Source organism: Artemia sp. Qi Xiang Cuo, chromosome 19 (assembly GCF_049724085.1).
Source record: "Artemia sp. Qi Xiang Cuo chromosome 19, ASM4972408v1, whole genome shotgun sequence".
NCBI lineage: Eukaryota > Metazoa > Arthropoda > Branchiopoda > Anostraca > Artemiidae > Artemia > Artemia sp. Qi Xiang Cuo.
The window spans coordinates 38,867,212-38,882,557 of record NC_142812.1 but is presented as its reverse complement, the minus strand read 5'-3'; the positions used below and the strand labels follow the sequence as shown (position 1 = coordinate 38,882,557).

Sequence of the window (15,346 nt, the reverse complement as noted above, 5' to 3'; positions counted from 1 at the left end):
AGATGTTGTAATTTTAGCTCTTAAAATTCATTATGTCTCACAAATCCTTGTTTTATGTTCAAGACACAGAAAAATAAACAATAGCAACTCATAGCACGTAACTGGTATAACGAATTTAGGTTTTAAAAAAGCAGTTGCTATATGAACTTTACCGTCGTAAAAGAGCGCATTGTAAGTAGTTGTGTGTGGGTTCTTACCAATTTTTTCCAACACAATTCAGTAACCATCTGGGTTACCACCCCTAGTGATTTATCACTATTTCTAGTGATTTTTTATATTGCCTAAACAAATCACTAAATCACTAGATTATTGAAGAAAATCACTAAATCAACCAGAAAATTACTAAAATCTAGTGATTTTTTTTTTCACCGGGTGGCAACCGTGGTAGCCATTTCCCTTTCGGTGTAAAAAAAGGTACTTTGGAAAAAGTCTTTCCCAAATTTTTTCCGTGTCTGCGACTTTTTCTCATGTATGTCCCACTACCCTATCCTTTAATTTGAAGTTCATATTTTTAATATTTTATTGTTGGTTCAATGCATAATATATCCATACAAAACAAATACAAGTGATTTAAATGTATGGCGTGGTTGCCAATGTCGATCAAACTTCACCAGAAAGGGGGTAATTTGAATTTTTAAGGACATGGTTAAGAATTCTTTAGATCAAACATTTAGGCTTTAGAAGGCTTTTGGGTATTCTTTAGATTGTGACGGGGGGATTATGGTTTTTTTTTCTTAAGTGATGCATCTTAAAACTACTGCAGGGAATCAAGTAATGACCAAATATCAATTTTCGAAGAAGCAAATTATTTCAAAACATTTGAATTTTTCTCAATAATTACTCAAAATTTTTTGAGCATCCTCTTTAGCCTCTGCATGATACATCAGCTCATATATTAAGCAAAGCTATAAAAATCGTAAAATGCCTTGAATCAGAATTTTTAAATTTAGTTAAGTGCGAATGATTCAAACTCTTGACTCAGACCTCCAAAGATCTCTACGAGTTATCCCATATTTTCAACATAATTTGCGTGTTTTTCGCTTCTCTTTCATTTCTTTTTTTGAGATGATACTCATTGATTTTAATCACTTTTGTTAAATTTCAAAGACCGAAATTTAAATTTGATTTATCGGTTAGTTTATCTTTTATAGTACACTAGGCCAGCCAATCAAAAGGTTTTAATTTTACCTTCAAATTTTGTACTCTGATCAATTTAATCAATCTGACGGAGAAAGCATAAAATCCAGTTATTTATAATGTATAATTGTTCTAGTGTTCTAGAATTCTAGTAGCCTATAGTCAAGGTCAGTTTCCTTCATCTAATTTGGAATTTCAACAAGCATTGAGACACTTTTTGAGCTCCCTTGGTCGAGAGAGACAGCTATCTTGGACTCTAGTCTGTGTGTTTATATCGTTGTATATGTTTATATGTAGTCTAAGTGTTTATATCGACTGATGCTCTGTATTAGAAAACTCCTAACTTTATTTTGCTGTTCATTCACATCAGGTACTTTGTCCAGTTTGTTTCAAAGGCAGTTACAGCTTAAAAGGCAAATTTTTCCTTTGATAGATTAACTTCTACACGACTGCTCCTAAACAATTCTTAAATACCTCTGAAGGTTGCCATTTGTAGCACGGAAGTGCTATTTTGGCACTATTACAGTCAACTTTTTTACTGTAGCACTGAAAATCGTTGTGTAGCACGTAAATTTTTGGCTATTGCAACACTTTAGGAACCGACCGTGGTGGCAACCTTGGCCGTGATGGGCAATGAATACTTGAAATGGAATTTTTTTTTCTATTTTATTATTCAGTTCCATAAATATCTCTGGAGAGCTGTGTAGTGCGACGAACACTTGAACCAGAAAGCTTTTTCTTTAATTTTTGATTTATTTCCATTCCATATTTCGTTAAGGCTCTTTTGAAGCCAATTGCAAGTGATCACAAAATCTGTTACGGTGATACAACTTCCACACGCCTGCCGCAATATAATGTTTAAATATATATGAGTACAACGAGAACTTAAACTGAAGAAACTTTTCTTTAATTTGCCACTCAGTTCCATCACGTATTTTGTGCATGAAGTTTTAAATACAATTGCAGATTATAACGATTTTTTTATAGATTAATTTCTAAACTGCCGTTTCTTACACTTGCACAAAAAATACCCCAGACAAATTCGCCCCTCTGACTTCTAATCTCCTCAATATACTAACTTTGGGACATAAAATGGTCATTTCTTAAAACCTAAAACACTGACAACTTGGTACTTTTTTCGGATTGCCATCAAAAACTAAATTACCTCCTCCGCTCTATAGAGAGTGGGCCCCACGTTTAAACCACAATCCTTTGGGTAGTAGGATCTTGAAATTTTTATTCTAAGATAAAACTATCTTCTTTGAAGTCAAGAACTACGTCGTTTCAATTTGCATAGACCAACCCAGCATTTTTTAGTTTTAGAGCCATTAAATGAGAATCTATCCTTTTACAGCATTGTTATTCTATTTGCCTTCTTTCTAAAGCTTCTTTAGAGGGGAAGCATTCTTGGTGGCCAAACTAAGAAAAAGGAAACACAATAAAAATTTTAGGGGAAGGGTGCCTTGATCTCCCCGCAGTAACCCTCTGGTTACGTAAAAGAACTAGTTTACTTGTATGGGTTCCAATAAGGAAATGATTAACAAAAGAGATGGAGCCTTATATTCCCTACATTTCCCCTCTGTTTACGTAAAAGACGGTTATGACTAACTTTTAGTGGTTCAACCAATAATAGTTGAACACTTCAAAGCCTTCGCTAATAGTTGAACGTCTTTGTTTAGTTGTCATTTGTTTAAAAAAGGGAAATATCCAGCTTCCTAGAGGAAGGAAGGTATGGGAAACAGGTGGGGGCTTAGGGAACTTTTACAGTTGCACCAATACTATCAAATTCGAAGTTTAGATCTTTTGTGATGTTGGTTTGACCTTTTTAATTTAATTTTACGTTAAATGACTTTAGATTCATCCTGGGTGATCGAAAGCCAGGTTTGGTTGAGAGGCTGTAAAGAAAAATAGATTTATTTAAAAAAAAAATCAGATCACTGGGAAGAAAAGACGGACAATCTGGATTTTATAACAGTGATTTTGATTATACTAGCTCTGTACGCGTCGTGCCAGAACAAGGATGTCAGTTATGCCAAAAAATAACTCAGCCTTAGGCAATGAGTATATAGGGATTGTAAAAGAAACAGTAACTCGCCCCTCCCAGCCCCCTCACCAAAAAAAATGAAATGACGGGGAAAGTCTTTAAAATAGGGTAAAAGAGGGTTGCAGACTGTCATTCTCAATAAAAGGAATCCATACAGTAACTCACCCAAGCCTTCGCTTTCAAAGAGAACACTTTCGTTGATTCCCAGATTTCTGCAAAAATCCAGAAAATTGCAAGCATTTTCACGTGAAAAGAAACTTTTTCTTGGTGCTCTTTCCCAACATTTGATTTTCTTCATAGGAACAGTCTAAAAAACGAAGAGGTTTAGTCAAAAATCACCAAAATTTAACTCAAGTAACCTCACGAATAGAAATAAGAAAACTTGACGTTTTGATTAAAGACCCAAATTAATAATTGCTTTCATTCGATAAAACTTGCCAACATATATGGGTATTTTAGGGGGTAAAGGTAGGTATTCCTCATAGAATACTTACAACACCCATAGAAAAGTTTTCCATTGTGAGCATAAGGCTGAGTTTTGACAGAAGAAAAAACGTTGTCCTCGGTAGCTGGCCAGTCCCCTCGCCACTACCTAAAAGGATCCCTAGCCATGTCCATTCCTACGAATGCAAGACGAGAAGATGTATAGGAATAAAGTTAAAACTGTTTCGTTTTTAAAAGGCAAGTGCGTATGAATCATTTTGGGGAGTATATCTTTCTTTGTGGGGTTAAATCAAGCTAAATATAAGGAATGTCCAAGGGTCCCCCCTTTTTCTTCTAAAAATATCTTCTGACCCAATATGTTTTCTGATTTTTTTCAGGAATCTTATTTGGATCATTCAAACAGTTCGTGGCGACTCAGCCCAATACTAACCGAAGCTCTAAAAAAGGAATTTGGATAACAATGGATCAAATGAATTGGATTTTCTGCTGATTTCATATATATAAACTTCTTTAGGTTAAATGTTGCTCGTCAAAAGCAACGAGCCTGAGAAAATTTGTTTTATTTTGAAAAAGGGAGGAAAAGTCAATTAACGAAAATCATATCATCAGATTCAGCATATCAGACAATCCTACTGTAGAGGTTTCAAGCTCCTGTCCACAAAAGTGTGGAAATTTGCATTTTTTGCCAGAAGAAAGATCACGAATGTGTGATCATTGTTCTTTTCCCAGGGGGTCATCGTATCGAACCAACGGTCCTAAAAATCAGTAGAGGTCTCATTCACATGGAAATTCAAAATTTTAGTGCCCTTTTTAAGTGATCGAAAAGATTGGAGAGCAACTAATCCCCCTCCCTCGCTTTTTTTCCCAGAGACAATTGTTCAAAATTTTGAGATTGCCATTTTGCTCGATATAGTTGAAAGGCCCACTAATTATGCTTCTGGGGATGACATGATCCCCATAGTCCCTGATGAAAGTGCTGTAAGCTATGGAATTTGCCCATTATTTACATACAGTATTTGTTATTGGAAAACATAGACATTTTTTTTTGGGGGGGGGGGCTATTTTCTACAGGGGGAACTTTTCATGTGGAGGAAAGCTTTTGGGGGGAATTTTTCGGGGGCAATTTCGCACAGGAGATTTGCCAGAATTCATATACGGAATTCTTCACATTCGTCTTAGTTTTTCTTGGAGACTCAATTTTACATGTAAAAATGTGCCGGGGGGAATTGTTCGGGGGGAATTGTTCAGGGGATATTGTTCTATAAGGAAGGCTTTGTCTGAGGATGTTTTTCCGAGTGGGGGGGGGGAGGTCGGAGAAACTTTCATTTGGTGGCGGGGTAGGGATTATCGGTATGATTTGAAAAATCGATCAAAAACTGAATAAAAACATATTTTCAATGTAATGCCTTAAATTAGGTATTTTTTTTCTAAGACCACACTATCTTTCAATGACAAACAAATAGAAGTTTAAATGGGGCTAAGTCCTCAACAGAAAAAACAGATACAAGAAATCTGGATAATTCGACCACATAGGCCTACACCAGTATTTCGACCTCATGACGACCACTGGTGTGTGTGGTCGAAATACCCAGATTTTTTTTTAACTTTAATTTGTTCCAGTATTTTTTTTTTTTTCAAATGAAAATAAGGAGAATTCTCCAAAGGGAATTGTCCGCTAGAAATTTTCTGGGGAAATTTTCAGCGAGGATTGTTGGATGGGATTTCTAGGGGAGGGGGGGTTACGCGGTATGAATTTTCCGTGGAAGATTTTTTGTGGGGGTGGGGTTCCACGGAGGAATAGTTGTGTGAGGGGGCTTCCCCCTCCTCAATGTATCGCTCTTTCCGATAAAGTTTGACTTCTTTACCCAGTTTTTTTTAAGAACGACTCCTGAAACACAAGGGCCGTTTAATTTGAATAAGAAGCTTTTCTTAAACTGCTAAAAAAAATTAGTGCAAAGAGCAAAGGATTGAGGAGGGGGTAGCCCTATTGATGTATGAATCATTTCTATTCGTTTTAAGTTTTAAGATTCCTCTTCAGCTTCAGTCGAAAAAACTTTTTTTTCTAATATTTAATCTCGAGAAAGGGTTCTTCTGTCCATCCATAGCATGCGGGAATGGTAAAATATTGCTGTGTCCAAAACAAAAGTACGTATCTCACATAATTCTACACGAGGGCAAAAATGATACTTTTAAGATTTTAACAGAAAATTGTTTTTCAAGAATTTGAAACACAGAAAATAATTTAATATTTTAATGTGTGTAGCTGCAGCTCCACTTGGGTATTGAGTGCACAAAACTATTCTAACAATGCTTTGAACTAGAGGTGTTGGAACATTTAATACAGCTCATGGCATGTCTTCCAAACTCCAAGGAAGCAACTATGCCTCTGAAATGTAACCAGTCGATTGAGATTCCTCTTGAGGGATCTTTCTAAGATCTTTATGGTGCACTTCTGCGCAATATTGATTGATACATCATCCTCCAAGGTTTTCAAAAAGTAATTTGAAGGTATTGTAATAACACCCCAGAGGTTTAAGTTTTTTGCTACCCATTATAATTCCAAAAACTTAATACCTGACACGAACTATTCAGTTATACTTTTTACTGTAAGCATAAATGTTTCGAAAAGCTAAGTACTCTAATTAGATAGCCTTCTACTACCATAACAGGTTTTACCTGACATTTACTATATGTTTCATAAATATCAGGTGTATTTTTACAAGGTAATAGCCAAATTTATTACCAGAAAAAAAAGAGAATGAAAAGATTTGCCTCACAACCCTGTCAGGCGGAAGTTATTAACAATAGTTACTAATTTTCTCCTCTCCTTTTTAGAACGACTCCAACAACATAAAGTGGATTTTAAATCGCAGCTTACTAGGTACAACTATGGAGATGGTAATTATTCATTTTAGCGTTAACTACATCCAAAAGGCATCCGAGCTCGCTGCGGAATACAAATGCTTTTGCAATAAAATTCAGGCAATACACTAAATCTAACTTACAAAAGGGAGGTTTTAAATTATTTTTTACCGTAATTTACTGACAAGGCCTTCAACCTAGTAGGTAAAAAAAGATGAATCCGTTTTGCTTGGGGGGTGGCAGCAAATTCTTCCGCACAAATAAGATATGTCCAATTAAATAATAAAGCAGTTGATCACAAAAGTTATAAGATGGATATCGACCAGCACAGTAAATATTTAAGAATTCATTATTAAGAACAAAATACATCATTCGCGGGGAGTATTGACGGTTAGACTCCTCTAACTTTCAAATTCCAATTATTTTTGTGAAAAAGAGAGTTTTTAATAATGAAGAACAAAATTCTACATTATTTCCCTCCATAGTTGTTGCCTTACTCTTTATAGAAAAATTGAAACGAAGAATCAAGTAAGTAAATGTTTTCAGGTAGAATACTAAATACGATGAATTAGAGGTCCTTGAGATCAGTGGTACCAACTATGGGGGAGGCGAATCCCCCCCCCCCCCCGAGATTTCAGAGAACACTTATGTGTTTTGGTTGAAAAATACCCATTTTTGTTGTTTTCATTGAAGAAATCAAAAACAAAATCCCCTCCCTAGATTTAAAATAATACCTTTATCCCCCCCCCCCAGAAGTTTTACCAAATACCTTAGATTTGGAAAAATACCTTTTTTGGTATTTTCATTGAAAAATACCCTTTTGGCAATTTCATTTAACAAATTGACAAAAAGCCAAAACTCTTCCACCCTAGATTTTCGAAAATACCTTTCCCCCCCGCCCCTTTTCCGCGGCATTTTTTTTAAAGGTGCCATTATGCGATCTGGATTCACTACTTATGGCACCCCTTTTTAACGTTCTTTCCAAATTAAGAATTGACTGTACTGTTGTTCTTACAGGTCGTCAATGAAAATCCATTGGTGTAACTTTAGCACGAGCTGAATATATTGATGATGATGTTCATACTCGTAATGTTAGTGCCGCTAATGGTTGAAATTTCAGTGAGGGAGGGGGGTACAGATACCACAAATATCTTTTAATAGTTCCACTTTCTGCGTCAAAGGTACTAAAAAATTGAAAGGCCTAGTGTAGTTTTTAAGCAAAATTAACTAAAAAAATAAGTTTTTTTAACTGAAAGTAAGGAGCGACATTAAAACTTAAAACGAACAGAAATTATTCCGCATATGAAATGGGCTGTCCCCTCTTCAACGCCTTGCTCTTTACGCTAGTAAAGAGCGAGAATAATTTCGGAATAATTTCTGTTCGTTTTAAGTTTTAATGTCGTTCCTTACTTTCAGTTATAAAAAAAAATGTTTTTTTAGTTAATTTCTGAACGTTTTTGAATTAATGCAGCTTTGATTTTGGCTCACCGTACATGAATAATTAAAACGAAATTTGCATATTAATTTTCCTCTTTTGGCTAATTAGCTTTCTCGAAATTTTGTTCTGACGTAACTTACGAATTAACTTACGTAACAAATTTCTATAATCGTATGTTTTTATTACGTATTTTAGGGAGTTCGCCCCCTAGTCAATACCTCGCTCTTTACGATCAAGTTCGAATTTTTTTAGAATCACAAAACCCTGAATCACAAAGGCCGGTTAATTAGAATATAATGCTATTTTGAAATTACTGAAAAACTTTTGTGTAAAGAGCGAGGTATTGACTAGGGGGCGAACCCTCTCATAAACGGAATAATTTCTGTTCGTTTTAAGCTTTAATGTTGTTCCTTATTTTCAGTTATAAAAAAAAAAGTTTTTTTAGTTAATTTCTGAACGTTTTTGAATTAATGCAGCTTTGATTTTGGCTCACCGTACATGAATATTTAAAACGAAATTCGCATATTAATTTTCCCCTTTTGGCTAATTAACTTTCTCGAAATTTTGTTCTGACGTAACTTACGAATTAACTTACGTAACGAATTTCTATATTCGTATGTTTTTATTACGTATATTAGGGAGTTCTCTCCCTAGTCAATACCTCGCTCTTTACGATAAAGTTCGAATTTTGTTGAATCACAAAGCCCTGAATCACTAAGGCCGGTTAATTAGAATAGAATGCTCTTTTGAAAGTACTAAAAAACTTTAGCTTAAAGAGCGAGGTATTGACTAGGGGGCGAACCCTCTCATAAACGTAATAATTCTTGTTTGTTTTAAGTTTTAATGTTGCTCCTTATTTTCAGTTGAAAAAAAAATTTTTTTATTATTTAATTTCTGATCGTATTTTTAAATAATGTTGGGAAATCTGCCATCCCCTTCATGGAAATGTTCCTTCCTCCAAGGAAATATCCTCCATGGAAAGATCCTCCCCCGTAACCCCTACTCCGACCCCGATCCCCCACTAGAAAAAAATTCCTCCTGAAAACACCTGTATACTTCCCAATAACCAATATGTAAACAATGGGCAAAGTTTATAACTTGCAGCCCTTCCCCCGGGAACTGTGGGGGATTAAGTCATCCTCAAATACATATTAATTAGATTTTCGACTATGCTGAACAAAATGGCTATCTCAAAATTTTGATTGGGTGACTTCGGTAAAAAAAATGAGCTTGGGAGAGGGCCAAGTTGCCCTTCAATTTTTTTGGTCACTTAAAAAGGGCGCTAGAACCTTTAGTTTCCGTTTGAATGAGCCCTCTCACGATATTCTATGACTACTGTATCGCTACGATCACCCCTGGGGGAAAAAAACAAATAAACATATATCCGTGATCTTTCTTCTGGCAAAAAATACAAAATTCCACATTTTTGCAGATAGGAGCTTGAAGCTTCTATAGTACTCTGATACGCTGAATCTGATGGTGTGATTTTCATTAGAGTTCTATGACTTTTAGGGGTTGTTTCCCCCTTTTTTGAAAATAACGCAAATTTTCTCAGGTGCGTAACTTTTGATAGGTAAGACTTATATATTTGAAATCAGCATAAAAATCTGATTCTTCTGATGCATCTATTGGTAACAAAATCCGTTTTTTAGAGTTTCGGTTACTATTGAGCCGGGTCACTCCTTACTTACAGTTCATTACCACGAACTGTTTGACTAAGAGACTGTGCCGCAGAATAGTGCCTGTTTCTGCCATTTGTGCTACAAAAAAAAAACACTTTACCCAAACAGACCCGAAATAATATCGGACGAAAATTCTGAAATAGCAAATTTGTTTTAACTATACACTCATCCTATTGCACATCAACGATTTGGAGAGGGAAGGTCAGTTAATCTTTTCATAGGGGGGGCTCTAGACGAGGCCCCAGAACGAGCATTTTAGCTCCGAACCATAAGACTTTTTGTCAGAGATCTTTGAAATTAATAAGGAGAGGGATGTACCCTCCTGCCGGCCCTCGTCCAAAAGAATATATCTGGTCTAATCGTTTAATATGGATGTCAAGAAAGAGCAGCTATCCTGTTATTGTAGACATATTTCTAGTGCAAACTAAAAGATTTCCGTTACATGCTACTTTTAGACGGATGAGAAGATTTGCAGGGTAAGAATGGAGCAAGTTGAAAAGAGTTAAGTATCACAGGATAGTTTTTACTTTATTCTTTTTGCGTTGATTATATACTCATTAATCTATTATAGATTATTATCTGTTTGTTGTCGTGGCTTTTTTTGCAATAAGTACCTCCATAAGGTAATTTTATAGGCTTGCTTGCCCAAAAGCGGAAGCTTAAGCGTAAACTTCCAGAGTTATATATCGATTTTTTCTTCAAACGGCGATATCATTTTTCCTGGAAATTCGTATACTATCATTTTCCGTTTTGAAAAATGATCTAGATAGGTCACAACTCTGGTAAAACTATTTCATTCACCCAGCCCTCTTAATAATCTTCATAAATCTTCTGCTGGCTGAAATTAGAGACCCCTGAAGGTTGAAAGCCTTTAGCATAAGTAAGAAGAGTTTAAAAACGCAATTTGTATGATAGAAAATCAGTTGATTCCAAGCTTTTAGAAAAACAAATTTCCATTTGACAGCTGTGAAGTCAGTCTAGGATTTTTAATTGCTCCGCATTAAATGCCAGCATTGCGGCAGAAAAAATACAATAATAACTTGTAAATCATGGGACTGAGCTTCACTTGGTCATTATTGTTCGTTTAACAAGATTGTTCATAATAAGATAATTGTTCGTTTTCCGGTGTTAAAAAACGCTCTAGATAAGTCACGACGTTGAAAAAATTTGTTTAGGGCCTTAGCTAATTTTGGAAAACCCTTTTCCATGTTAGTGACGTTAAAAATACCCAAACGGTCAATATCATTATGGTTTTGCTTTCTACAGTGAATAAATTAAATTAAAGTTAAGGATAATTTCTGTTCTTGTTAAGATAAGCACGGTTTTCACTTTTCATTTGTCTGACTCATGAGGGACAATGTTGACTGGACTTGTACGCAAAGGGGGGGGGGCTGAATTTGCTTGGACTCACAGGCGAACAAGTGACCTAAGCCTAATAGGTAAAATTATAGTTGCTTAGGTAAAATTATATATTCTGAAGTAAAAGCACCCCCCCCCGAAATTTTCGCTGATCTCTAGCCAAAAAATACATACAGATATGTACCTAAGATTTCCAGGAGTATTAAGCATGCAAAAAGTAATAATACCATTCCTTTTACGACACTGATAAATCAACATTACAGCTTACAAAAGCAATGTGAAGCTTGCCAAGAGCTTAAAATGTTCGATTAGAAGCCTTTGCAGAACAATAGATAGTATTTTAAAAAGGAACCGAAGGCTTCGATGTTTTGATCATGTATCCAGATACAGATGATTGTTTAAAGGTGTGATAAATTCATTGCATCAAAGATAAGGTACCTGGAGTGACAATTTTTTAACAGCATTTTTTTTGGCTCTTTGGAGCTACAGAAGTGGTCCCGACCTTTTCTGACAGTGGCCCATCTGAGTACCCTCTGAAGTAGAGCTATGGCTTATAAACCTTTATGGAGATGATCTGGTGATGTCCTCTGGTAACACACCTTGTAGCTTTAGCACCAAAATACTTGATAGATTCTTAAATTTTATGCTAAAAAATGTATACCTAAAAATAAGGCCTAACGTCAAAAAGATCGATTACAAGATCGAATTACAAGATCGATGCATTGAAATGAAACCACTCCTTTTTATATTTTTCCGCTATTTCTTTTACGGACTCGATCGAAAGGTTCTCTGGGTTATTTATACTTACTATTTCTTACTACACAAAAAAATGTTCACGTCTCTGAACGGAACTTGATCCCGACCATTCACAAATCCCTAATATACAAATACTTTGGTGCTGTATGGCTTTCTAAGTTCTCTTAAAGCCATCTGTTGACCTAGGGATTAAATTAAGCCACAATAACGCCACAAGAGGACATTGAAATAGGTTATAGAAAAAGAAAAGAAAAAAAATGTAACAGCTTTCCCAGACGAGGCGGAAGTTAAAGCGAAAAATTCTGTTCTAAGAACAAGACATCAGTCAACCCTTTCAAATTTCATACGAGAGCAAAATTAGATTTTAAATAATTTTCCCTGATTGATCCAAAATAAACAACGTCAGTTTACTAAGGCGACACATTCAAACTCTTCCTTATGAAAGGTTCTTTTTGTGTTCAGAATCGAAGAAAGATTAAAGTGATTCGTTTTTTATTGAAGTTAAAGTTGTTTGACTGCAACCAATGTGGAATAAACTCTTCTTGTTTTAGTTCGAATAAAATGATGCAAAACAATCGGCTGTACCTCATCCAATAGCCAGCTGCTAGTAAAAACTTCATGATACAAAAAAATATACATCTATTAAATGACTGTAATAAAAAAAAAACTCAAAATTAAACAGTTACTCTACAGATAATTAGGGTTGTCCCCTTTTCAACCCCCTCTCCTTACACTGAAGTTTTACTAGTGCTTACCCGACAGTATTTTTGAGCGAAAAAAATATAGCTAGCGGGCATTGTAAGTTCTTTATTATTGATTGCCTTTCGAAACTTTTGAACAGGAGATTCTAGGAAAAACAGGAATTTCACCTGTTTTTGTGTTTGTTCTGAATCTACCCCTTCACTTGAAATGTCAGCCCGTGAAATGGGTTCTCACACATATGCCTGTTTCAAATGTTCTTATTTTTTTTAAGATTCCCTGTTTTAATTTCACTCTGTACGTTTATGTGAATTATTGGCATCAAATATTTACTTGTGAATATTTACAATTCCATTTATCCACAAAGATTGCTGTCAAAAATTGTTAGCAACAATTGGAAAGGTGGAAACATGCCTTTATTTGTTTGCACATGGCAGTCTTACTTGGATTTATATTCAAATAAATTCAACCTATCGCATTTCTGAAATGCCTTTCACCAATTTTAGTTTAATTAAGGTGAAGTAGATGGCTTTTCTGGCTCAGGTAAGCTAGATGGTAGTATTTTTTTTCTGAAAAACTGTTGAAGTCCCTAATCTTGTTAGTTTAAATCAGTGATGAGCAACCTACTGCCCACCGATCATCGAGTGACCCATTTACTAACATCAAGTGACCGACTATAGTTCTGAAAAAAATATCAATAATACTATAATATCAAAAATAATATCATATATAACAAATCATGTCAAAAATACCCAAAATACCAATCATGGATCCGATGAACTTGCTTGAACCAGATTTAGAGAGCTATCCACACAACAGGCTGGTTCATAATAACCAGCCAATTTATTTAAAGTCGTCATGATCAAAAGAACCTCAAGTGAGACAACTTCATACTTGCAATAAATACTTGATCCTTGCTTCCTGCTTTGATACTATAGTGTAGTTAAAGCAGAGGCTTATAACCGATGGCTTAAAGAAACGTCGGTCAACAGAATTCCCGCAAAATATCATGAAATAATGTGGAACCGAAGCAACACCCTATACTGTGGTGTCCCGGGCAGGCGACGCGTCAAGACTACCATTGACCATGATGAACATTGGGCACGTCGATACAACAACAACATTGATGAGATGATGAACAAGAGGATTCTAAGAATTATATATGAAATAATATAGAATATGAAGTAATATATATGAAATAATAAAAAATAACATATGAAATAATTTATAGGCATAAACGTAAAACGAACATTTTGAGAAGTAAAAAAGTTGAGAAGGTATAGTAAGAACATTATCTTACATCGATGACAAAGTTGCGGTAATGATAATAGGCAGAATACATCGACATTCTTCTAATACATATTGCCATTATTAGGTGCCGTGTGTGCCGTTATCTCAATTGTGGGTCATGTTCAGTAAGTATCACGCAGTTACCTATGTGGAACAATTGCTATTTTTCCAAAAAAGGATATTACCATGGAAAGGCAAAAGAGGTCATTTCAAGACATGTGGACAAAAAAGTATTGGTGTATCAAAATTGGTGATAAACTTATATGTACAGATGTAATTACCATCAGGACTTACAATTTTGGGTGACATTTGTCTTCAAAAAGATCGGGTTGAAATGACAAATGATAAACATGAATATAATGCTAAACGAGGATTAAAGTTTAGAAAACAAAATGAATTCTTACAGAGATTTATTACCAGCTGCAATCATGCTACATCTGCCAGGTTTGTTGCAGCTCTTAGCATTGGTACCAACGGACAACCATTTACAGAAGGCGAGTTTTTGAAAACACGTTTATAATCTGTGCCCGAAAACTTATTCAAAGAATTAACAACAACAAAAAGTGAATAATTCCGAGGTTCAAAGAAATGCCGCTTTCAGATAGAACAGTTCAACGCAGCGTTGAAAGTATGGCTAAAAATCACTGACAAACAAGCCAAACACCATTTGGTATCTAGAGACAGCATTGAGCCGAGGAAATTAAATTCACTGAAAGACTATAAAATGTAAATGTCTCCAACACAAACGTCCTTGTAATATTTGTATTTTAGCCGAATTTGACTCAATTCCAAAAAAGGTTGCCGACCCCTGGTTTAATGGTTTGTGGGGCAGTCACTCAGTTTTGTTTGATGTCACCGAAATTAATCATATATTACTATGGTATCAGGAAATTTGTATGATACCAAACAGAGCATGGTTTTTGTTGTGTTTCCCTACTGCTCATGATATTGCTATCTTTGGCACTGACATTTATCTGCTTTTGAGCATTGTAATTTTTTTTGAGTATAGATCTCGTTCGCTCCCCCAAGCAGATTCAGCAGCAGCAGGTAGTTAAACTGTCTGCTGCAATGAAGGATCACGACTCTGTTTTTGCATGAATTGCAACAAATAGTCTCACATTGTTCTCCCTCTTCTTCGTTCTTTGACACCTTTACATTTTTCAATGATAAAACAGGATTCAAAGAATATACTCTCAAGTTTTAATGGAGAAAATCTTTTCAACTTTTTATCTAAGAAAAATAAAATTACCATCCCAGAATACAATGGGAGAATAAAGAAACAGCTGCTCTCATAGCTAATCGAGGTCACCCAAGTTACGTTTCCCCACAAATGTAGCTAGTTCAGATTCATTTTACCATATTTGGCTAATTGGAGGCTGTTGATAGAGAGTTCGGAATTTTTTGAAGCTCTGGATAAGAATCATGTTATTCACTAAAATGTTTCTATTCGTAACTTTTACTGAGGATGGCTGCCTTTGGCAGATAAAACGATATTAAACATACGAAAAATGATTTTTGACTCCCCTTGGACCTATGTCTTCCCTTACGTGGAAATTTCGTCCCCCTCGTGCGATTTTTTTCTTACTTTTCTGTTTCTACGACTTTTATTTTTCACTATCTATTTATTTAGTTTGA

General features: G+C 35.3%; 1 protein-coding gene across 1 annotated transcript in view; it reads right to left on the bottom strand.

Annotated features, from left to right (window-relative positions):
• The window catches only part of LOC148940821 (uncharacterized), an 89,357-nt gene that overhangs the window by 21,047 nt on the left and 52,964 nt on the right, over positions 1-15,346 (bottom strand). Inside the window, exon 4 of the mRNA XM_089105363.1 lies at positions 3,347-3,488. Coding sequence (XP_088961489.1) covers positions 3,347-3,488 — 142 coding nt within the window. The remainder of the gene's footprint in view (positions 1-3,346; positions 3,489-15,346) is intronic.